General features: G+C 42.1%; 1 protein-coding gene across 1 annotated transcript in view; it reads right to left on the bottom strand.

Moving 5' to 3' along the window:
• NAA16 (N-alpha-acetyltransferase 16, NatA auxiliary subunit) overlaps positions 1-26,523 on the bottom strand; it is a 325,238-nt gene that overhangs the window by 251,883 nt on the left and 46,832 nt on the right. Inside the window, 2 exon segments of the mRNA XM_053707967.1 lie at positions 14,923-14,995; positions 22,812-22,918. Coding sequence (XP_053563942.1) covers positions 14,923-14,995; positions 22,812-22,918 — 180 coding nt within the window.

The raw sequence follows: 26,523 nt of genomic DNA, 5'->3' as shown, positions 1-26,523 counted from the left end.
TAGTTTAAAAATAAAATATACCTGCCTTAAAATGACAGGGCGGGCCGTGGACTGGATACACCACAAGAGAAATAAATTTATCAGGTAAGCATAAATTATGTTTTCTCTTGTAAGGTGTATCCAGCCCACGGATCATCCATTACTTGTGGGATACCAATACCAAAGCTAAAGTACACGGATGAAGGGAGGGACAAGGCAGGTACTTAAACGGAAGGTACCACTGCCTGTAAAACCGTTCTCCCAAAAATAGCCTCCGAAGAAGCAAAAGTATCAAATTTATAAAACTTTGAAAAAGTATGAAGCGAAGACCAAGTCGCCGCCTTGCAAATCTGTTCAACAGAAGCCTCATTTTTAAAAGCCCATGTGGAAGCCACAGCTCTAGTAGAATGAGCTGTAATCCTTTCAGGAGGCTGCTGGCCAGCAGTCTCATAAGCTAAGCGTATTATACTTCTTAGCCAAAACGAAAGAGAAGTTGCCGAAGCCTTTTGGCCTCTCCTCTGTCCAGAGTAGACAACATACAAAGCAGATGTTTGACGAAAATTTTTAGTAGCTTGTAAATAAAACTTTAAAGCACAAACCACGTCAAGATTGTGTAATAGACGTTCCTTCTTTGAAGAAGGATTAGGGCACAATGACGGAACAACAATCTCCTGATTGATATTCTTATTAGATACCACCTTAGGTAAAAACCCAGGTTTGGTACGCAAAACCTTATCTGCATGGAAGATAAGATAAGGGGAATCACACTGTAAGGCAGATAACTCGGAAACTCTACGAGCCGAGGAAATAGCTACCAAAAACAGAACTTTCCAAGATAAAAGCTCGATATCTATGGAATGAAGAGGTTCAAACGGAACCCCTTGGAGAACTTTAAGAACCAAATTTAAACTCCATGGCGGAGCAACTGGTTTAAACACAGGCTTGATTCTAACTAAAGCCTGACAAAACGCCTGAACGTCTGGAACATCCGCCAGACGCTTGTGCAAAAGAATAGACAGAGCAGAAATCTGTCCCTTTAAGGAACTAGCTGACAATCCCTTTTCCAATCCTTCTTGGAGAAAAGATAATATCCTGGGAATCCTGACTTTACTCCATGAGTAACCCTTGGATTCACACCAATAAAGATATTTACGCCATATCTTATGATAGATTTTCCTGGTGACAGGCTTTCGTGCCTGAATTAAAGGGATACTAACCCCACATCTTTTCTTTCATGATTCTGATAGAACATGCAATTTTAAGCAACTTTCTAATTTACTCCTATTATCAATTTTTCTTTGTTCTCATGTTATCTTGATTTGAAAAAGCAGTAATAAAAGGTTAGGAGCCGGCCCATTTTTAGTTCAGCACCTTGGTAGAGCTTGCCGATTGGTTTGCTACATTTAGCCACAAATCAGCAAGTGCTACCCAGGTGCTGAACAAAAAACAGAATTTATGTTTACCTGATAAATTACTTTCTCCAACGGTGTGTCCGGTCCACGGCGTCATCCTTACTTGTGGGATATTCTCTTCCCCAACAGGAAATGGCAAAGAGCCCAGCAAAGCTGGTCACATGATCCCTCCTAGGCTCCGCCTACCCCAGTCATTCGACCGACGTAAAGGAGGAATATTTGCATAGGAGAAACCATATGATACCGTGGTGACTGTAGTTAAAGAAAATAAATTATCAGACCTGATTAAAAAACCAGGGCGGGCCGTGGACCGGACACACCGTTGGAGAAAGTAATTTATCAGGTAAACATAAATTCTGTTTTCTCCAACATAGGTGTGTCCGGTCCACGGCGTCATCCTTACTTGTGGGAACCAATACCAAAGCTTTAGGACACGGATGAAGGGAGGGAGCAAATCAGGTCACCTAAATGGAAGGCACCACGGCTTGCAAAACCTTTCTCCCAAAAATAGCCTCAGAAGAAGCAAAAGTATCAAACTTGTAAAATTTGGTAAAAGTGTGCAGTGAAGACCAAGTCGCTGCCCGACATATCTGATCAACAGAAGCCTCGTTCTTGAAGGCCCATGTGGAAGCCACAGCCCTAGTGGAATGAGCTGTGATTCTTTCAGGAGGCTGCCGTCCGGCAGTCTCATAAGCCAATCTGATGATGCTTTTAATCCAAAAAGAGAGAGAGGTAGAAGTTGCTTTTTGACCTCTCCTTTTACCAGAATAAACAACAAACAAGGAAGATGTTTGTCTAAAATCCTTTGTAGCATCTAAATAGAATTTTAGAGCGCGAACAACATCCAAATTGTGCAACAAACGTTCCTTCTTTGAAACTGGATTCGGACACAAAGAAGGCACGACTATCTCCTGGTTAATGTTTTTGTTAGAAACAACTTTCGGAAGAAAACCAGGTTTAGTACGTAAAACCACCTTATCTGCATGGAACACCAGATAAGGAGGAGAACACTGCAGAGCAGATAATTCTGAAACTCTTCTAGCAGAAGAAATTGCAACCAAAAACAAAACTTTCCAAGATAATAACTTAATATCAACGGAATGTAAGGGTTCAAACGGAACCCCCTGAAGAACTGAAAGAACTAAGTTGAGACTCCAAGGAGGAGTCAAAGGTTTGTAAACAGGCTTGATTCTAACCAGAGCCTGAACAAAGGCTTGAACATCTGGCACAGCTGCCAGCTTTTTGTGAAGTAACACAGACAAGGCAGAAATCTGTCCCTTCAAGGAACTTGCAGATAATCCTTTCTCCAATCCTTCTTGAAGAAAGGATAGAATCTTAGGAATTTTTACCTTGTCCCAAGGGAATCCTTTAGATTCACACCAACAGATATATTTTTTCCATATTTTGTGGTAAATTTTTCTAGTTACAGGCTTTCTGGCCTGAACAAGAGTATCAATAACAGAATCTGAGAACCCTCGTTTTGATAAAATCAAGCGTTCAATCTCCAAGCAGTCAGTTGGAGTGAGACCAGATTCGGATGTTCGAACGGACCTTGAACAAGAAGGTCTCGTCTCAAAGGTAGCTTCCATGGTGGAGCCGATGACATATTCACCAGATCTGCATACCAAGTCCTGCGTGGCAGGAGCTATCAAGATCACCGATGCCCTCTCCTGAATGATCCTGGCTACCAGCCTGGGGATGAGAGGAAACGGCGGGAATACATAAGCTAGTTTGAAGGTCCAAGGTGCTACTAGTGCATCTACTAGAGTCGCCTTGGGATCCCTGGATCTGGACACGTAGCAAGGAACCTTGAAGTTCTGACGAGAGGCCATCAGATCCATGTCTGGAATGCCCCACAGTTGAGTAATTTGGGCAAAGATTTCCGGATGGAGTTCCCACTCCCCCGGATGTAATGTCTGACGACTCAGAAAATCCGCTTCCCAATTTTCCACTCCTGGGATGTGGATTGCAGACAGGTGGCAGGAGTGAGTCTCCGCCCATTGAATGATTTTGGTCACTTCTTCCATCGCCAGGGAACTCCTTGTTCCCCCCTGATGGTTGATGTACGCAACAGTCGTCATGTTGTCTGATTGAAACCGTATGAACTTGGCCTTTGCTAGCTGAGGCCAAGCCTTGAGAGCATTGAGTATCGCTCTCAGTTCCAGAATATTTATCGGTAGAAGAGATTCTTCCCGAGACCAAAGACCCTGAGCTTTCAGGGGTCCCCAGACCGCGCCCCAGCCCATCAGACTGGCGTCGGTCGTGACAATGACCCACTCTGGCCTGCGGAAGTTCATCCCTTGTGACAGGTTGTCCAGGGACAGCCACCAACGGAGTGAATCTCTGGTCCTCTGATTTACTTGTATCGTCGGAGACAAGTCTGTATAGTCTCCATTCCACTGACTGAGCATGCACAGTTGTAATGGTCTTAGATGAATGCGCGCAAAAGGAACTATGTCCATTGCCGCTACCATCAAACCTATTACTTCCATGCACTGCGCTATGGAAGGAAGAGGAACGGAATGAAGTATTTGACAAGAGTTTAGAAGTTTTGTTTTTCTGGCCTCTGTCAGAAAAATCTTCATTTCTAAGGAGTCTATTATTGTTCCCAAGAAGGGAACCCTTGTTGACGGAGATAGAGAACTCTTTTCTACGTTCACTTTCCATCCGTGAGATCTGAGAAAGGCCAGGACTATGTCCGTGTGAGCCTTTGCTTGAGGAAGGGACGACGCTTGAATCAGAATGTCGTCCAAGTAAGGTACTACTGCAATGCCCCTTGGTCTTAGCACCGCTAGAAGGGACCCTAGTACCTTTGTGAAAATCCTTGGAGCAGTGGCTAATCCGAAAGGAAGTGCCACGAACTGGTAATGCTTGTCCAGGAATGCGAACCTTAGGAACCGATGATGTTCCTTGTGGATAGGAATATGTAGATACGCATCCTTTAAATCCACAGTGGTCATGAATTGACCTTCCTGGATGGAAGGAAGAATTGTTCGAATGGTTTCCATTTTGAACGATGGAACCTTGAGAAACTTGTTTAGGATCTTGAGATCTAAGATTGGTCTGAACGTTCCCTCTTTTTTGGGAACTACGAACAGATTGGAGTAGAACCCCATCCCTTGTTCCCCTAATGGAACAGGATGAATCACTCCCATTTTTAACAGGTGTTCTACACAATGTAAGAATGCCTGTTTTTTCATGTGGTCTGAAGACAATTGAGACCTGTGGAACCTCCCCCTTGGGGGAAGCCCCTTGAATTCCAGAAGATAACCTTGGGAGACTATTTCTAGTGCCCAAGGATCCAGAACATCTCTTGCCCAAGCCTGAGCGAAGAGAGAGAGTCTGCCCCCCACCAGATCCGGTCCCGGATCGGGGGCCAACATTTCATGCTGTCTTGGTAGCAGTGGCAGGTTTCTTGGCCTGCTTTCCCTTGTTCCAGCCTTGCATTGGTCTCCAGGCTGGCTTGGCTTGAGAAGTATTACCCTCTTGCTTAGAGGACGTAGCACTTGGGGCTGGTCCGTTTCTACGAAAGGGACGAAAATTAGGTTTATTTTTGGCCTTGAAAGACCTATCCTGAGGAAGGGCGTGGCCCTTACCCCCAGTGATATCAGAGATAATCTCTTTCAAGTCAGGGCCAAACAGCGTTTTCCCCTTGAAAGGAATGTTAAGCAATTTGTTCTTGGAAGACGCATCCGCTGACCAAGATTTCAACCAAAGCGCTCTGCGCGCCACAATAGCAAACCCAGAATTTTTCGCCGCTAACCTAGCCAATTGCAAAGTGGCGTCTAGGGTGAAAGAATTAGCCAATTTGAGAGCACGGATTCTGTCCATAATCTCCTCATAAGGAGGAGAATCACTAGTGATCGCCTTTTCTAGCTCATCGAACCAGAAACACGCGGCTGTAGTGACAGGGACAATGCATGAAATTGGTTGTAGAAGGTAACCTTGCTGAACAAACATCTTTTTAAGCAAACCTTCTAATTTTTTATCCATAGGATCTTTGAAAGCACAACTATCTTCTATGGGTATAGTGGTGCGTTTGTTTAAAGTAGAAACCGCCCCCTCGACCTTGGGGACTGTCTGCCATAAGTCCTTTCTGGGGTCGACCATAGGAAACAATTTTTTAAATATGGGGGGAGGGACGAAAGGTATACCGGGCCTTTCCCATTCTTTATTTACAATGTCCGCCACCCGCTTGGGTATAGGAAAAGCTTCTGGGGGCCCCGGGACCTCTAGGAACTTGTCCATTTTACATAGTTTCTCTGGGATGATCAAATTCTCACAATCATCCAGAGTGGATAACACCTCCTTAAGCAGAGCGCGGAGATGTTCCAACTTAAATTTAAATGTAATCACATCAGGTTCAGCTTGTTGAGAAATTTTCCCTGAATCTGAAATTTCTCCCTTAGACAAAACCTCCCTGGCCCCCTCAGACTGGTGTAGGGCCCCTTCAGAAACAATATCATCAGCGTCCTCATGCTCTTCAGTATTATCTAAAACAGAGCAGTCGCGCTTACGCTGATAAGTGGGCATTTTGGCTAAAATGTTTTTGATAGAATTATCCATTACAGCCGTTAATTGTTGCATAGTAAGGAGTATTGGCGCGCTAGATGTACTAGGGGCCTCCTGAGTGGGCAAGACTGGTGTAGACGAAGGAGGGGATGATGCAGTACCATGCTTACTCCCCTCACTTGAGGAATCATCTTGGGCATCATTTTCTCTAAATTTTGTGTCACATAAATCACATCTATTTAAATGAGAAGGAACCTTGGCTTCCCCACATTCAGAACACAGTCTATCTGGTAGTTCAGACATGTTAAACAGGCATAAACTTGATAACAAAGTACAAAAAACGTTTTAAAATAAAACCGTTACTGTCACTTTAAATTTTAAACTGAACACACTTTATTACTGCAATTGCGAAAAAGTATGAAGGAATTGTTCAAAATTCACCAAAATTTCACCACAGTGTCTTAAAGCCTTAAAAGTATTGCACACCAAATTTGGAAGCTTTAACCCTTAAAATAACGGAACCGGAGCCGTTTTTATCTTTAACCCCTTTACAGTCCCTGGTATCTGCTTTGCTGAGACCCAACCAAGCCCAAAGGGGAATACGATACCAAATGACGCCTTCAGAAAGTCTTTTCTATGTATCAGAGCTCCTCACACATGCGACTGCATGTCATGCTTCTCAAAAACAAGTGCGCAATACCGGCGCGAAAATGAGACTCTGCCTATGATTAGGGAAAGCCCCTAGAGAATAAGGTGTCCAAAACAGTGCCTGCCGATATTATTTTACAAAATACCCAGATTAAAATGATTCCTCAAGGCTAAATATGTTTATATATGAATCGATTTAGCCCAGAAAATGTCTACAGTCTTAAAAAGCCCTTGTGAAGCCCTTATTTATTGTCTGTAATAAAAATGGCTTACCGGATCCCATAGGGAAAATGACAGCTTCCAGCATTACATCGTCTTGTTAGAATGTGTCATACCTCAAGCAGTAAAATTCTGCTCACTGTTCCCTCAACTGAAGTTAATTCCTCTCAACAGTCCTGTGTGGAACAGCCATCGATTTTAGTAACGGTTGCTAAAATCATTTTCCTCTTACAAACAGAAATCTTCATCTCTTTTCTGTTTCAGAGTAAATAGTACATACCAGCACTATTTTAAAATAACAAACTCTTGATTGAATAATAAAAACTACAGTTAAACACTAAAAAACTCTAAGCCATCTCCGTGGAGATGTTGCCTGTACAACGGCAAAGAGAATGACTGGGGTAGGCGGAGCCTAGGAGGGATCATGTGACCAGCTTTGCTGGGCTCTTTGCCATTTCCTGTTGGGGAAGAGAATATCCCACAAGTAAGGATGACGCCGTGGACCGGACACACCTATGTTGGAGAAAATGGTCCGGCTCTAAAGCTTACAGTACTGCTTTTTCAAATCAAGATAGCATGAGAACAAAGAAAAATTGATAGTAGGAGTAAATTAGAAAGGTGCTTAAAATCTCATGCTCTATCTGAAACATGAAAGAAAAAAAATTGAGTTTAGTATCCCTTTAACCCCTTAATGACCACAGCACTTTTCCATTTTCTGTCCGTTTGGGACCAAGGCTATTTTTACATTTTTGCGGCGTTTGTGTTTAGCTGTAATTTTCCACGTACTCATTTACTGTACCCCCACATTATATACCGTTTTTCTCGCCATTAAATAGACTTTCTAAAGATACCATTATTTTCATCATATCTTATAATTTACTATTAAAATTTTTTTATAAAATATGAGGAAAAAATGAAAAAAAACACACCTTTTCTAACTTTGACCCCCAAAATCTGTTACACATCTACAACCACCAAAAAAACACCCATACTAAATAGTTTCTAAATTTTGTCCTGAGTTTAGAAATACCCAATGTTTACATGTTCTTTGCTTTTTTTTGCAAGTTATAGGGCCATAAATACAAGTAGCACTTTGCTATTTCCAAACCACTTTTTTTTCAAAATTAGCGCTAGTTACGTTGGGACACTGATATCTTTCAGGAATCCCTGAATATCCATTGACATGTATATATTTTTTTTTAGAAGACATCCCAAAGTATTGATCTAGGCCCATTTTAGTATATTTCATGCCACCATTTCACTGCCAAATGCGATCAAATAAAAAAAAATGTTCACTTTCTCACAAATTTTTTCACAAACTTTAGGTTTCTCACTAAAATTATTTACAAACAACTTATGCAATTATGAAATAAATGGTTGTAAATGCTTCTCTTGGATCCCCTTTGTTCATAAATAGCAGAGATATATGGCTTTGCTTTTTGGTAATTAGAAGACTGCTAAATGCCACTGCGCACCACACGTGTATTATGCCCAGCAGTGAAGGGGTTAATTAGGGAGCTTTTAGGGTTAATTTTAGCTTTAGTGTAGTGTAGTAGAGAAGCCCAAGTATTGATCTAGGCCCAAACAGCTTGTGCAATTATGGCACAAATGGTTGTAAATACTTCTCTGGGATCCCCTTTGTTCAGAAATAGCAGAAGATATGACTTTGGCGTTGCTTTTTAGTAATTAGAAGGCCGCTAAATGCTGCTGCGCATCACACATGTATTATGGCTAGCAGTAAAGGGGTTAATTAGGTAGTTTGTAGGGAGCTTGCAGGGTTAATTTTAGCTTTAGTGTAGAGATCAGCCTCCCACCTGACACATCAGACCCCCTGATCCCTCCCAAACAGCTTCCTTCCCTCCCCCACCCCACAATTGTCCCTGCCATCTTAAGTACTGGCAGAAAGTCTGCCAGTACTAAAAGGGGATTTTTGGGGGCATATTTACATATGGCGCTTTGTAGAATCTCCCCATAGCCCCCAACCTCCCTGATTCCCCCCCAAACAGCTCTCTAACCCTCCCCCTCTGCCTTACTGGGGGCCATCTTGGGTACTGGCAGCTGTCTGCCATTACCCAGTTTGCAGAAAAAAAATGGTTTTATTTTTTTTTTCACCCGTTTTTTTTCTGTAGTGTAGCTTGCCTCCCTCCACAGAGCACCCAACATTCGCTGATGACCTTTTTTTCCCCCTTTTTTTTTTTACATTTTTACTTTCTGTACTACTACTTTCTGTAGTGTAGCGGTTCCCTCCCGCTCCCTCCCTGTGCACGCGCCCGCCCCCGTGTGCACGTGTGCGCGTCCGTGCGCGTGTCCGGGCATCCCCGCCCACGTTCCCGCCCCCCTCCACATCATCTGGGCCATCGATGGCCGCCACCCGCCTCCCACACACGCTCCCACCCACCAACGATGGAAGCCATAGATATTCGGTGCAGAGAGGGCCACAGAGTGGCCCTCTCTGCATCGGATGGCTACTAAGGGTTATTGCAGGATGCCTCGATATCGAGGCATCACTGCAATAACCGGAAAGCAGCTGGAAGCAAGCAGGATCGCTTCCAGCTGCTTTCCACACCGAGGACGTGCAGGGTACGTCCTTGGTCGTTAAGGGTATTTTTTTTTTTTAGAGGACGTACCCTGCACGTCCTCGGTCGTTAAGGTATCAATGATTGACTCGGAGAAGCCACGCTTTGATAAAATCAAGCGTTCAATCTCCAGGCAGTCAGTCTCAGAGAAATTAGATTTGGATGGTTGAAAGGACCCTGAAGTAGAAGGTCCTGTCTCAGAGGCAGAGTCCATGGTGGAAGGGATGACATGTCCACCAGATCTGCATACCAAGTCCTGCGTGGCCACGCAGGTGCTATCAAAATCACAGATGCTCTCTCCCTGCTTGATCTTGGCAATCAGACGAGAGAGCAGAGGAAACAGTGGAAACACATAAGCCAGGTTGAAGGACCAAGGCGCTGCTAGAGCATCTATCAGCGTTGCCTTGGGATCCCTGGACCTGGATCCGTAACAAGGAAGCTTGGCGTTCTGGCGAGACACCATGAGATCCAGTTCTGGTTTCCCCCAACGTTGAACCATTTGTGCAAACATCTCCGGATGGAGTTCCCACTCCCCCGGATGAAAAGTCTGTCGACTTAGAAAATCCGCCTCCCAGTTCTCTACACCTGGGATATGGATAGCTGATAGGTGGCAAGAGTGAATCTCTGCCCAATGAATTATCTTTGAAACTTCCAACATCGCTAGGGAACTCCTTGTTCCCCCTTGATGGTTGATGTTAGCCACAGTCGTGATGTTGTCCGACTGAAATCTGATGAACCTCATTGTTGCTAGCTGAGGCCAAGCCTGAAGAGCATTGAATATCGCTCTTAGTTCCAAAATGTTTATTGGAAGGAGGGTCTCCTCCCGAGTCCACGATCCCTGAGCCTTCAGGGAGTTCCAGACTGCCCCCCAGTCTAGAAGGCTGGCATCTGTCGATACAATTGTCCAATCTGGCCTGCGAAAGGTCATACCTTTGGACAGATGGACCAGAGATAGCCACCAGAGAAGAGAATCCCTGGTCTCTTGATCCAGATTTAGTAGAGGGGACAAATCTGTGTTTTGATAACCTGGTCTCTGTCAGGTAAATCCTCATTTCTACGGAATCTATCAGAGTTCCCAGAAAGGAAACTCTTGTGAGAGGGGATAGAGAACTCTTCTCTTCGTTCACTTTCCACCCGTGCGACCTCAGAAATGCCAGAACTATGTCTGTATGAGACTTGGCAATTTGGAAATTTGACGCCTGTATCAGAATGTCGTCTAAATAAGGGGCCACTGCTATGCCCCGCGGCCTTAGTACCGCCAGAAGTGACCCCCAGAACCTTCGTAAAGATTCTTGGAGCTGTAGCTAACCCAAAGGGAAGAGCTACAAACTGGTAATGCCTGTCCAGGAAGGCAAACCTGAGAAACCGATGATGATCTTTGTGTATCGGAATGTGAAGATAAGCATCATTTAAATCCACTGTAGTCATGTATTGACCCTCCTGGATCATAGGTAGGATGGTACGAATAGTCTCCATCTTGAATGATGGGACCCTGAGAAATTTGTTTAGGATCTTGAGATCTAAGATTGGTCTGAAGGTTCCCTCTTTCTTGGGAACCACAAACAGATTTGAATAGAAGCCTTTTCCCTGTTCCTCCTTTGGAACTGGGTGGATCACTCCCATAACTTGGAGGTCTTGAACACAATGTAAGAATGCCTCTCTTTTTATCTGGTTTGCAGATAATTGTGAAAGGTGAAATCTCCCTTTTGGAGGGGAAGCTTTGAAGTCCAGAAGATATCCCTGGGATACAATTTCCAACGCCCAGGGATCCTGGACATCTCTTGCCCAAGCCTGGGCGAAGAGAGAAAGTCTGCCCCCTACTAGATCCGTTACCGGATCGGGGGCCAATCCTTCATGCTTTCTTAGAGGCAGCAGCAGGCTTTTTGGCCTGCTTACCTTTGTTCCAAGCCTGGTTAGGCCTCCAGACCGACTTGGACTGGGCAAAAGTTCCCTCTTGTTTTGTATTAGAGGAAGTTGATGCCGCGCTTGTCTTAAAGTTTCGAAAGGCACGAAAATTATTCTGTTTGGCCCTTGATTTATTAGACCTGTCCTGAGGGAGGGCATGACCTTTTCCTCCCGTGATATCAGAAATGATCTCCTTCAAACCAGGCCCGAATAGGGTCTGCCCCTTGAAGGGAATATTAAGAAGCTTAGACTTTGAAGTAACGTCAGCTGACCATGATTTAAGCCATAGCGCCCTACGCGCCTGAATAGCAAAACCAGAATTCTTAGCCCGTGGGGTCACTACCTGTAAAGCCTCTTCCAGAGACTCAAATCAGAAAGCCGCCGCAGCAGTGACTGGGGCAATGCATGCAAGAGGCTGTAGAATAAAACCTTGTTGAATAAACATTTTCTTAAGGTAACCCTCTAACTTTTTATCCATTGGATCTAAGAAAGCACAACTGTCCTCGACGGGGATAGTAGTACGCTTAGCTAGGGTAGAAACTGCTCCCTCCACCTTAGGGACCGTTTGCCATAAGTCCCGTGTGGCGGCATCTATTGGAAACAATTTCTTAAAAATAGGAGGGGGAGAGAACGGTACTCCTGGTCTATCCCATTCCTTAGTAATAATTTCTGAAAACCTTTTAGGTATTGGAAAAACAGTGTAAACAGGCACTGCATAGTATTTATCCAATCTGCACAATTTCTCTGGCACTGTAATGGTGTAGCAGTCATTCAGAGTAGCTAAAACCTCCCTGAGTAACATGCGGAGGTGTTCAAGCTTAAATTTAAATGTTGCCATATCAGAATCAGGTTGAATCATCTTCCCTGAGTCAGACACATCACCCACAGAAAGAAGCTTTCCTTCCTCAGCTTCTGCATATTGTGAGGGGGTATCAGACATAGCTACTAAAAGTGTCAGAGTGCTCTGTATTTCTTCTAACCCCAGAGCTGTCTCGCTTTCCTCGTAACCCAGGTAGTCTGGATAATATCGCTGACAGTGTATTATCCAAGACTGCCGCCATGTCTTGTAAAGTAAACGCCATGGGCGCGCTAGATGTACTTGGCGCTGCGTGAGTCCCTTGAGCGGGAGTTAAAGGCTCTGACACGTGGGGCGAGTTAGTCGGCATAACTTCCCCCTTGTCAGATTCCTCTGGTGATAAATCTTTTAAAGACAGAATATGGTCTTTATTACTTAAAGTGAAATCAGTACATTTGGTACACATTCTAAGAGGGATTCCACCATGGCTTCTAAACATAATGAACAAGGAGTTTCCTCTATGTCAGACATGTTTAAACAGACTAGCAATGAGACCAGCAAGCTTGGAAAACACTTTACAGAAAGTTAACAAGCAAAAAATAAAAACGGTACTGTGCCTTTAAGAAAAATAAAAAAGGTCAGAATTTGAAAAACAGTGAAAAAAGCAGTAAATCAAACAAAATTTTTACAGTGTGTATAATAGGCTAACAGAGCATTGCACCCACTTGCAAATGGATGATTAACCCCTTAGTTTCAAAAACGGATCAAAAAAATGAAAGACGTTTTTTAACAGTCACAACAAACTGCCACAGCTCTGCTGTGGCCCTACCTTGCCATACAAACGACTTTGGAAAGCACCAAAACCCTTCAGAGAGGTCCTAATCATTCAGGGAACTCTTTCAAGGAAACTAGATGTCTCAGTCTGCAAAAGCTAATGCGCATTTAGGCGCAAAATTAGGCCCCTCCCACTTCCTGTCTACACAGTGAGAGGCCTAACAAAACTATCCCTAGGCAAATTTTAGCCAGCCATGTTGAAAAACTGGGCCCCAAAAAAGTTTTATCACCAAAAAGCATATAAAAAACGTTTAAGCACTCCCAGCAAACGTCTTATATTTCAGTAATTTGAAAAAATAATAAGAGTGTTACCTCTAATAGTAAGCATGATACTAGTCGTTATTAAATCACTGTAATCAGGCTTACCTTAAATAAATCCAGTATCAACAGCATTTTCTAGCATATACATTTCTCTAGAAAAATTTAGACTGCACATACCTCATAGCAGGATACCCTGCACGCCATTCCCCAAGCTGAAGTTACCTCTCTCTTCAGTTATGTGTGAGAACAGCAATGGATCTTAGTTACAACCTGCTAAGATCATTAGAGACCACAGGCAAACTCTTCTTCTATTTTCTGCCTGAGACCAAAATAGTACAACTCCGGTACCATTTAAAAATAAACTTTTGAATTGAAGAAAAACAACTAAATTACACCACATCTCTCTAACTGCTTCCATGCTTGTCGAGAGCTGCAAGAGAATGACTGGGGGTGGCAGTTAGGGGAGGAGCTATATAGACAGCTCTGCTGTGGCTGATCCTCTTGCAGCTTCCTGTTGGGAAGGAGAATATCCCACAAGGAATGGATGATTCGTGGACTGGATACACCTTACAAGAGAAAACTTCTGCTATTTCCTTGGTTTGTTGATTAAAGCTTTTGATTCTTCAAGCTTATTGGAGTCGGGTTAGGCCCCGCTTCAGAGAATTACAGCTCATTCTTCTACTAGATCAGTCGCCACTTTGTGGGCTTTTAAGAATGAAGCTTCAGTTGATCAAATTTGCAAGCGACAATCTGGTCCTCTTTACACACATTTACTTAATTCTACCATTTTTTATGTATTTGCTTCTTCAGAAGCAGTTTTTGGAAGAAAAATTCTTCAGGCAGCTGTTTCAGTTTGATTCTTCTGCTGATGTTTTAAGTTTTTTCTTTTCTTTATAAGAAAAACTTATATTTTGGGTTGTGGATACATTTTTCAGCATATGGCTGTTTATTTTTATCCCTCCCTCTCTAGTGACTCTTGCGTGGAGTTCCACATCTTGGGTATTTGATAATCCCATACGTCACTAGCTCATGGACTCTTGCCAATTACATGAAAGAAAGCATAATTTATGTAAGAACTTACCTGATAAATTAATTTCTTTCATATTGGCAAGAGTCCATGAGGCCCACCCTTTTTTATGGGGGTTATGATTTTTTTGTATAAAGCACAATTATTTCCAGATTCTTCTGTTGATGCTTTTTACTCCTTTATCACCCCACTACTTGGCTATTCGTTAAACTGAATTGTGGGTGTGGTGAGGGGTGTATTTATAGGCATTTTGAGGTTTGGGAAACTTTGCCCCTCCTGGTAGGATTGTATATCCCATACGTCACTAGCTCATGGACTCTTGCCAATATGAAAGAAATGAATTTATCAGGTAAGTTCTTACATAAATTATGTTTTTTTTTTAATTTAATGAGATTTGTAATGTAATACAGACATATGCATTCAGTGATTCTTTTCTGAATTTGAAAGTGCAACACACAAAGAAAAAAAAACTGACTGTGTGGTGCAATAGGGAACCACCGTCTCAATTAGTATCACCAATAAACCTATATCTATATACATTTACAATAGCACCATGGTATATAGTTACATACAGTTTTTAAACAGTTCTAGTATAGGACATGTTTTTGTATGCAATAAATGAAAGGTTATTTAAAAAGAAAACACACTATAACAACCATACAATAAACACAACCAATGTTTGTATGTTAATATTTTACAGGCGCTTTAACTTGACATTAACAAGGTATAAAGAAAACAATATAGCAAACTTACCACATACACTAAACAAATCAGATGTTTTCAGAGAGTTTTCAAAACCAGTAGCTAAATCTTGTATTATAGAAACCTAAAAAAAAAAAAAAAAAAAAGTTAAATATTTGTATTCTACAGTGTAAATTAGCAAACAAAAAAAGCATTAGTAAATAGACAACCCCAGATATTGCTCTAGCACCATTTTGGTATATTTCAAGCCATCATTTAACCACCAAATGCAAACATAAAAAAAAAAAAATTAAAAAATTGTTATCTTTTTCACAAACTGGGGTCCTCACTGAAATGATTTACATACCGCTTGGGCAGTTATAACACCAATGATTATAAAAGCTTCTCCTGGATCCCCTTTGTTGGGAAATAGTAGACAGGCATGGCTTTGCCACAGATTTTTTGTAATTAAAAGGCTGCCAATTGCAGCTGCGCACAACACTTCTGAAATTCTCGGCAGTGAAGGTGTTAGCTGGTAAGTGAAATAATATTGCAATGTAGGTATTACCCTCCTAACTGACCCCTTCAAAACAGTTCCCCCCACCACACACACTTTTTGTGCCTATTAATGTGTTGAGCGGCTTGATCCCCTGCTGCTACAGCACTTTGGGCTTGAGTGGAGGATTGTTTGTTGAATATGCGACACTTCCGAGATCTGGAGTTGAAAGACTCCTTGAGCAACAGTAATTACATTTAAAGGGATACTAAATACAAAATTTTTCTTTAAAAATTCAAATAGAACATGCAATTTTAAGCAACTTTCTAATTTACAGTCCTTTCAATGGCAATTAATCTATACTACTGTATGGAAATACCAGCAGGATTGTACATGATTGTTCGATCTAGTAGAATCTCACTGGTTTCTACCATTCTTTAATTGGCATGGAAGATAGTTTAAATAAAAGGGAGATGGTCACCTCTTTTGGGATCAATATTGGGATTATATTAGGAGTTAAACATAAAATGAATTATATTCAGATAGTTTGTTTTTTAAGTAGATACGTCCACTCCTGCTTAGTTCTCAATTTGGTCTAAGTCTGATCTTTGTGAATCTGCCTTTCTGATAAGAGATATACAGTATAATACATAATGTGAGGTTAAAAAACAGCATTTTTACATTGTTAATGTATATGGTTAAGAGGATATATATCTTTATGTGGTCGGCTAGATAAACCCATTGTCTGTTAGATAAAACCATGTGAAACAGATATCCTATGCTGTAATATGTATAATATATGTATTGCCATGTTTATTCGCTATGAGCAGGGTTAATGCGACATGTTGCTATGACACCCGTTCCTTTCATTTGTTTCCGCCTCCCTTCTCGGGCGTCACATTTGAGACATTGCAATAAGGGCTGACATTGCCATAAGGGCTGACATTGCAGATGAGGATGGTTCAGGTAAACATATGTTTTTAGATTCACTGTGGTGGATCATATTTTGGTGCATTTGACAAAGGGATTGTAAGAATCCCAAAACGTTATGCCATATGTAATTTGATTTAATAAAAGTTATATATTTTTTTTTATAAGTCCAGAGAGTGTCTATCTTTTTCTCTAATATATATATATATATATATATATATATATATATATATATATATATATATATATATATATATATATCTCAAAATGTTATTTCACAAGGGGAACATGACAATTTCCTTTTAATGTGTTATATTTAGAGTAAAAAATTTTATGTAAAGACAAAAAAGATAAAATAACTTGTTTTTTCCCATAAAGCACATACAAAATAAAACATTTTTAACTCTTCCAAGCAGTACATAAAACAGAATTTATGCTTACCTGATAAATTACTTTCTCTTGCGGTGTATCCAGTCCACGGATTCATCCTTTACTTGTGGGATATTCTCATTCCCTACAGGAAGTGGCAAAGAGAGCACAGAGCAGAGCTGTCCATATAGCTCCCCCTCTAGCTCCACCCCCCAGTCATTCGACCAAAGGTTAGGAAGAAAAAGGAGAAACCATAGGGTGCAGTGGTGACTATTTTAAATTAAAATTGTTTACCTTACTTAAATGCCAGGGCGGGCTGTGGACTGGTACACCGCAAGAGAAAGTAATTTATCAGGTAAGCATAAATTCTGTTTTCTCTTGCAAGGTGTATCCAGTCCACGACTTCATCCTTTACTTGTGGGATACCAATACCAAAGCTTTAGGACACGGATGAAGGGAGGGAACAAGACAGGTACCTTAAACGGAAGGCCCCACTGCTTGCAAAACCTTTCTCCCAAAAATAGCCTCAGAAGAAGCAAAAGTATCGAATTTGTAAAATTTGGCAAAAGTATGCAGTGAAGACCAAGTCGCTACCTTACAAATCTGTTCAACAGAAGCCACATTCTTGAAAGCCCATGTGGAAGCCACTGCTCTGGTAGAATGAGCAGTAATTCTTTCAGGAGGCTGCTGGCCAGCAGTCTCATAGGCCAAACGGATGATGCTTTTCAGCCAAAAGGAAAGAGGTAGCAGTCGCTTTCTGACCTCTCCTCTTACCAGAATAGATAACAAACAAGGAAGATGTTTGTCTGAAATCCTTAGTTGCTTGTAAATAGAACTTTAAAGCACGAACTACATCAAGATTGTGTAAGACGTTCCTTCTTCGAAGAAGGATTAGGACACAGAGAAGGAACAACTATTTCCTGGTTAATATTCTTGTTAGAAACAACTTTAGGAAGAAAACCAGGCTTGGTACGCAAAACTACCTTATCTGCGTGGAACACCAGGTAAGGTGAATCACACTGTAAGGCAGATAATTCTGAAACTCTTCGAGCAGAAGAGATAGCTACTAAAAACAAAACTTTCCAAGATAACTTAATAGAAAGAACTAGATTTAGGCTCCATGGCGGAGCCACAAGTTTATAGACAGGCTTGATTCTGACTAAAGCCTGAGCAAACGCTTGAACGTCTGGTAACTCTGCCAGAAGCTTGTGTAAAAGGATAGACAGAGCGGATATTTGTCCTTTTAAGGAACTAGCTGACAAACCTTTCTCCAATCCTTCTTGGAGAAAGGACAATATCCTGGGAATCCTAATCTTACTCCATGAGTAACCCTTGGATTCACACCAACAAAGATATTTCCGCCATATCTTATGGTAGATTTTTCTGGTGACAGGCTTTCTAGCCTGAATCAGAGTATCTATAACTGACTGAGAGAACCCACGCTTTGATAGAATTAAGCGTTCAATCTCCAAGCAGTCAGACGCAGAGAAACTAGATTTGGATGCTTGAACGGACCCTCATTGGCAGTGTCCATGGTGGGACAGATGACATGTCCACTAGGTCTGCATACCAAATCCTGCGTGGCCACGCAGGCGCTATCAGAATCACCGAAGCCTTCTCCTGCTTGATTCTGCCGACCAGACGCGGGAGGAGAGGAAACAGTGGGAAAAACATAAGCCAGATTGAAGGACCAAGGCGCTGCTAGAGCATCTATCAATACCGCCTTGGGGTCCCGGGACCTGGACCCGTAGAGAGGAAGTTTGGTGTTCTGACGGGACGCCATCAGATCCAATTCTGGAGTGCCCCATAGCCGAGTCAGCTGGGCAAATACCTCCGGGTGGAGTTCCCACTCCCCCGGGTGAAAAGTCTGATGACTTAGAAAATCCGCCTCCCAGTTGTCTACTCCTGGGATGTGAATTGCTGAGAGATGGCAGGAGTGATCCTCCGCCCACCTGATTATTTTGGTTACTTCCGTCATCGCTAGGGAACTCTTTGTTCCCCCCTGATGGACGTAAGCTACAGTCGTGATGTTGTCCGACTGAAATCTGATGAATTTGGCCATAGCTAGTTGAGGCCATGCCTGAAGAGCGTTTAATATCGCCCTCAGTTCCAGAATGTTTATCGGGAGAAGCGTTTCTTCCCGAGACCATAAGCCCTGAGCTTTCAGGGAGTCCCAGACCGCACCCCAGCCTAACAGACTGGCTTCGGTCGTCACAATGACCCACTCTGGCCTGGGGAAAAATATTCCCTGAGACAGGTGGTCCTGAGACAACCACCAGAGAAGAGAATCTCTAGTCTCCTGGTCCAACTGAATTTGAGGAGACAAATCTGCATAATCCCCATTCCACTGTTTGAGCATGCATAGTTGCAGTGGTCTGAGGTGTATCCGAGCAAAAGGGACTATGTCCATTGCCGCTACCATTAATCCGATTGCCTCCATGCACTGAGCTACAGATGGCCGAGGAATGGAATGAAGAACTCGGAAAGTAGTTAAAAGTTTCAACTTTCTGACCTCCGTCAGAAAAATTTTCATTTCTACTGAATCTATTAGTGTTCCTAGGAAGGGAACCCTTGTGAGTGGGGACAGAGAACTCTTTTTGATGTTCACCTTCCACCCGTGAGACCTCAGAAAGGCCAATACAATCTCTGTGTGAGCCTTGGCTCTGTGAAAGGACGGCGCCTGAATTAAGATGTCGTCCAAATAAGGCGCCACTGCTATGCCCCGTGGTCTTAGAACCGCCAGAAGGGACCCTAGCACCTTTGTGAAAATTCTAGGAGCAGTGGCTAAAATGAATGGAAGAGCCACGAACTGGTAATGCTTGTCTAGGAAAGAGAACCTGAGGAACTGATGATTATCTTTGTGGATAGGGATATGCAGGTACGCATCCTTTAGATCCACGGTAGTCATATATTGACCTTCCTGGATCATAGGTAAGATTGTCCGAATGGTCTCCATCTTGAATGATGGGAATCTGAGGAGTCTGTTTAGAATTTTTAGATCCAGGATTGGTCTGAAAGTTCCTTCTTTTTTGGGAACCACAAACAGGTTTGAGTAAAAACCCAGACCTTGTTCTGCAATTGGAACTGGGTATATCACTCCCATCGTATGTAGATCTTCTACACAGCGTAAGAACGCCTCTTTCTTTGTCTGATCTGTAGACAGACGAGAAATGTGGAACCTTCCCCTTGGAGGGGAGTCCTTGAATTCTAGAAGATATCCCTGGGATACAATCTCTAATGCCCAGGGATCGTGAACATCTCTTGCCCAGGCCTGCGCGAAGAGAGTCTGCCCCGTACTAGATCCGGTCCCGGATCGGGGGCTACCCCTTTATGCTGTCTTGGTAGCAGCTGCAGGCTTTTTGGCCTGTTTACCCTTGTTCCAGCCCTGGTAAGGCTTCCAGGTTGCCTTGGGCTGTGAAGCGTTACCCTCTTGCTTTGCAGCTGTAGAGGCTGAAGCCGGACCGCTCCTGAAGTTACGAAAGGAACGAAATTAGCTTTGTTTCTAGCCTTAAAGGGCTTGTCCTGAGGGAGAGCATGGCCCTTTCCCCCGGTGATTTCTGAAATAATCTCTTTCAATTCTGGCCCGAAAAGGGTCTTTCCCTTGAAAGGGATATTTAATAATTTGGATTTTGACAACACATCGGCCGACCATGACTTGAGCCAAAGCGCTCTGCGCGCCATAATGGTGAAACCTGAATTTTTTGCCGCTAACTTAGCTAATTGCAAGGCGGCGTCTGTGATAAAAGAATTAGCTAGCTTTAGAGTCTTAATTCTATCCATAATTTCGTCATATGAGGTCTCCGTCTGGAGTGACTCCTCCAGCGCCTCAAACCAGAAAGCCGCTGCAGTAGTTACAGGAATAATGCAGGCAATAGGTTGGAGAAGGAAACCTTGTTGAACAAAAATTTTAAGTAAACCTAATTTTTTATCCATAGGATCTTTAAAAGCACAACTGTCTTCAATTGGTATGGTTGTGCGCTTAGCAAGTGAAGAAACAGCCCCCTCTACCTTAGGGACCGTCTGCCACGAGTCCAGCCTGGGGTCAGTTATGGGGAACATTTTCTTAAAAATAGGGGGGGGGGACGACAAAAGGGACACCTGGTCTATCCCACTCCCTAGTAACAATATCCGCAACCCTTTTAGGGATCGGAAACGCATCAGTGTATACAGGGACCTCTAGGTACTTGTCCATTTTACACAATTTCTCTGGGACCACCATAGGATCACAATCATCCAGAGTGGCTAATACCTCCCTGAGCAATACGCGGAGGTGTTCCAGTTTAAATTTAAACGCTAATGAATCTGACTCTGCCTGAAGAGAAACCTTTCCTGAGTCGGAAATTTCTCCCTCAGACATCAAATCCCTCACCCCCACTTCGGAGTGTTGTGAGGGTACATCAGATAGGGCTACCAAAGCTTCAGACTGCTCATAATCTGTTCTTAAAACAGAGCTATCGCGCTTTGCAGGAAAAACTGGCAGTTTGGATAGAAAGGCAAGGGAATTATCCATGTTGTTGCAATGTAATAGGGGCAGACGCACTAGAGGTACCAGGCATCGCTTGAGCGGGCGTAACTGGTTGTGACACATGGGGAGAGGTAGGCGGACTATCCTCATTACCTTCAGTCTGAGAATCATCTAGGGCCACACTTTGAAGATCATATTGTTGCACTTAAAAGTGTATAGACATATTAGTGCAATTGGGACACAATTCTGAGAGGGGGTTCCACCATGGCTTCTAAACACATTGAACAAGGATTTTCCTTAGTGTCAGACATGTTTAACAGACTAGTAGCATACACAAGCAGGCTTGGAAAACACTTTAATCAAATAAAAGACACAATTTGAAAAAACGTTACTGTGCCTTTAAGGAATAAAAAGAGCACACAATTTTACAAAACAGTGAAAAATGCACCAATCCTTTTCACAGTATGTACCTAAGGCTTTAATATGATTGCACAGCAAGTTTCAGAACGATTAACCCCTTAATGCCCAAACCGGAGCAGTCTAAAGCCAACAACCGGTTAATTAACTAAAGCACCTTGCCACAGCTTACTGCTGTAGCCCTACCTGCCCTTAGGGATCAGTTTTGGGAAATAAAGCTTCTTCTAGGCCCTCAATCAGCAGCTGGACCCTCCATGTGAAGCAGCATGAAACAGTCTCTCAATTCTAAGTGCGCATCTGAGGCGCGAAATTAGGCCCCTCCCACTCCAGAGTTGTGAGGCCTACAAAAATCACTTCTAAGTGACTAAATTTATGCCATGTGGATAATAACCCCAGTAAAACACTCCAAAGTGCTTAAAAAGTTGTCTCCGAGTATTTCTTAAATAAATTATCGATTGCCCTGCATTAGTGTCAACCAGCCTATTTATCCCTGTCATGTAAGCATTCAATTCTATACTAAGTCTCAGAACATAGCTTACCCTCCCCACATGGGGATCTTGTCAGTCTTCTAGCATTATCTCAGTCTTGTCTAGAAATAAATGACTGAACATACCTCATTGCAGTCAAGCCTGCAAACTGTTGCCACCAACTGAAGTTTTCTGGTACTCCTCAGTCCTGTGTGGGAACAGCAGTGGATTTTAGTTACAACATTCTAAAATCAATTTCCTCTCAGCAGAATTCTTCATCACTTTTCTGCTAGAGAGTAAATAGTACAAACCGGTACCATTTAAAAATAACAAACTCTTGATTGAAGATATAAAACTACAAATCTAACACCACATTCACTTTACCCCCCCCGTAGAGAGACCCTAGTGCTTAGAGCCGGCAAAGAGAATGACTGGGGGGTGGAGCTAGAGGGGGAGCTATATGGACAGCTCTGCTGTGTGCTCTCTTTGCCACTTCCTGTAGGGAATGAGAATATCCCACAAGTAAAGGATGAAGCCGTGGACTGGATACACCTTGCAAGAGAAAAAGAAGGTGCCATCCTGGTAACACCCAGACAAAGAATGAAGGGCAAAACCCCATGAGTGCTGCTCTTATCCAATGAGCTCCTCATCTGGAGGTGAGATGTGGTGCATAAGATGCGGATGCTGTTCCATTTCCAGGAGGAAAAAGAACTAGTGCTAAAAGTCAGCAGGCTGTTGTCCATTATAAAAGCCATCTTCTCAACCGTTTGTATATTAAATAACACTTAAAACAGATGTTTATATATCCAAGTCTTACCTTCTCTGAACAGCTATACAAGGATTTTAGGGTAGTAAATAGGGGTGGGCAGCCTTTGCTAAAGTTGACTCTTAGAAACTTATCAATTAGGCCTCTAAATCTGTCACCTAGGCAAAAAAAAAAAAAAAAAGACACATAAGTGAACATTCAGGTTATGTTTATTAATCATTTGGTAAACTCTCCTGTTATACCAATTATTGGGAAAAAAATCCCTTGTTCAATTTACATTACTCAAAATAAACAGTTAAACACATTGAGATTTCACTAGCCTATAACACTGCAACTTCTATAGAAAAAATCATCATTATTAAGAACATTGTAAACAACATAATGATGAAAGTCTATCTATAGTATTATACACTTAACTCAGAATCTAGCACCTGCCCTCCTATGCATCTCAACCATAGGGGTAGATTTCTCATACCACGAGGCGCTGGCGGACATGATTCGCTATAGTGAATCATGTCCGCCCAGCATCGCTAAATACTGACAGCATACGCTGTAGGCATTTAACATTGCACAAGCAGTTCTGGTCAACTGCTTGTGCAAAGCTGCCCCCTGAAGATTCACGGCCGCTAGAGCAAGGGGTGTCACTCAACCTGATCGTATACGATCAGGCGGATTGCTGTCCGCCACCTCAGAGGCAACGGAAGAGGTAAAGAGCAGCGTTCTTAAGACCGCTGCTTCTTAACTCCGGTTTCCGACGAGCCTGAAGGCAAATGCGGAAACAGAGGCATTGGGGGCCATTCGGCCCTTAATAAATCGGCACCAAAAAAAAAAAAAAAAAACTAAATACTATCCTGCCCTAGGGTTTCTGTTCATAGAATAAACCTTAAAGGGACCCTTAACACCTGTATTCTAATAATCCCTAAAACCTACTTTTTCTTATTAATAAAAATAAAATAATCACTGCTGTGCTGTCTATTTTATCTACTCCACTTACCCCAAACTGTTGAAGGAGATTGTTTTGAAGTACAGTGTTGATCCATTGCTTGATATGTAAGCTGCCATATTATAACCTACGTTTCAGGGGCACAGTAATCACATGCTCAGGATGCATTCACATGACACGCACAGCATATTAGAGAATCACATCTGTTTGCAGCGTGTGAGCTGCAATCTCTGAAGATATTTGTCACTTACAATATAAATGTATTTAGCTTTTCCCATCTATTTATATACACACATATTATGCAGCACAATTGAAATAAAATGCTTTATAATCACTGTTTATAATTTTAACGCCCCCCACAGTTTTACTCTTCAAACTGCCCACAAGTTTTATGCTCTAAGCAAAGCCGTTTCCAGTGCACGGCTTCAGTCACTATTGTCATTGTAAATCATTTGTTTGCTCCGTGAGGGGAGAGGGAGGCTCAAGACACGATATGATTGTCTGTTTTATTTAGAAGTGCGGTCTGCTCCTGGCACACAGAGTTCTGCTCTAGTGATTATGTCTTGGCATAGGGTGTGACAGGAGCAGATCACACTGCTAAATAAAACAGACTATCATTAATAACTGATCACTTAGCTAGTACAAGTGCTTTACATAAGCCGGAGAGGTCATGAGAAGCAGAAATCTTCTGCACGGAGTATATCCAGCGTGTCTGGGAACCTCCCTCTCCCCCTTCCCAAAGCTAACAAATGATTTACGACAATAGCGACTGAAGCCGTGCACTGGAAACAGTTTTGCTTAGAGCATAAAACTTGTAGGAAGTTTGAAGGAGTAAAACTGTGGGGGGGGGGGCGTTAAAAACATAAACAGTGCTTATAAAGCATTTTATTTCAATTGTGCTGCATAATGTTTGTGTACAGCATATAAATAAATGGAAAAAGCAAATACATTTATACTGTGAGTGACAAATAAATATCTTAAGACACTGCAGCTCACACGCTGCAAACAGATGTGATTCTCTAAGTATTTGTAACAAATAATATGCTGTGTCATGTGACTGCATCATGAGCATGTGACTACTGTGCCCCTGTATGTTACAATATGGAAGATAACATAGTAGAATCAAGCACTGGATCAACATTGTACTTCTAAACAATCTTCATCAACAGTTTGGGGTAAGAGGAACAGATAAAATAGACAGCAGTGATTATTTTATTTTTATTAATAAGAAAAAGTAGGTTTTAGCAATTTTCATCAGGTGTTAAATGTCCCTTTAAGGTTACAACCATTTCAAATGATTTACCAGTGTTATATTGTATTGAGAGTCTGTTAAAGCTGTATTAGCCAAATAATATTATATCAAGCAGTTTTCAAGAACAGATGAGAATAGGTAAATGTTACCATAGTTTAACACGTGTCATTTCAGTTTAGTAAAATATAAATTACAAAAGGTAAATAACACAAACACTAAAAGCACTTTAAAAATAATGCATATAACATGAGATCATGTAGTGTGTAGATAAAGTGTTAGTGACCAAACTCAACAACAGTGCTGTGTATTTCTAGCAGGTATTAATCTCTGTGGATTAAAGGGACAGTGTACACCAAAACAAAAAAGTGTACTAGTAAGATCAAACATTACATGTTGGTAAACTTTGTAATATACATTACATATTTAGCAGCTAAATCTACTAAAACAGAAAAACTAGAATGTGTATTTAGAGTAATACGTAAATGTACGTAGCATTCACTTCAAGCACAGCTAGGGGTTTTCCCACACTCCCCAACTAGCTGTCTAAAGCCAGGAAGTCACTGGCCGACCTGGTTGTCTGATGCTGGCTGTGATCTATGTAAGCTGAACAGCTGAGCTGTGATACTTAAGTTTTATTTCCTAAAATCATAAGCTGAGCCCAGAGCCGTTAGCAGCTAAAAAAATAATCACACAGTCTTGCCTGCCTCTGTCCAGTAATACTATATATATAACAATCATAATTAATATTTCAGTAAAAAGTATTGTAAATAGCTAGGGAGTTTTATTTGAAACTCTATAATTAGTGGTTCTAAAATTATATTATGTAACCTTTCCAAAACGAGCAGATACAGAATCAAACTCATTTTCTACAGAATTAAGCCATTAAACAGCAACTGAGAAAAAAAGAAAATTTATGCTTACCTGATAACTTTGTTTCTTTTTAGACACGATGAGTCTACGGATTTCATCCTTACTTGTGGGATTACGCCTCCTGGTCAGCAGCAGGAGGCAAAGAGCACCACAGCAGAGCTGTATATATAGCTCCTCCCTTCACTCCCACTCCAGTCATTCGACCGAAGTTAGGAAGAGAAAGGAAAAGCCAAGGTACCGAGGTGACTGAAGTTTACAAAATAATAACCTGTCTCATAGAACAGGGCGGGCCGTGGACTCATCGTGTGTAAAAAGAAACAAATTTATCAGGTAAGCATAAATTTTCTTTTTCAAAACACGATGAGTCCACGGATTTCATCCTTACTTGTGGGATACAATACCAAAGCTAAAAAGGGAGGGACAAGACAGGGAACCTACGCCTGCCACATACTGACTATACAATAGCGCTATCTGAAGCAAAAAAACCTCCGATACCGGAAGAGATAGAGAGGAAGTGGCAATCACTGGGCGCACATACTAGATTTCCCCCACTCCTTCCGATAGTCGGAAGTGTTAGAAAGGGGACGCTCAAACATCTGGCGCCATTCAAGCAAGCTCAGCCCTCCGTGGGCGTTTCAGAAGCCAACTCCCGGGCGCCATTGTTAATAGTATAAGCCACGTGAGTAAGGAGTAGAATA

Source organism: Bombina bombina, chromosome 3 (assembly GCF_027579735.1).
Source record: "Bombina bombina isolate aBomBom1 chromosome 3, aBomBom1.pri, whole genome shotgun sequence".
Lineage (NCBI taxonomy): Eukaryota > Metazoa > Chordata > Amphibia > Anura > Bombinatoridae > Bombina > Bombina bombina.
Note: the sequence above shows the minus strand (reverse complement) of the source record. Positions and strands in the feature narration are given on the sequence as shown.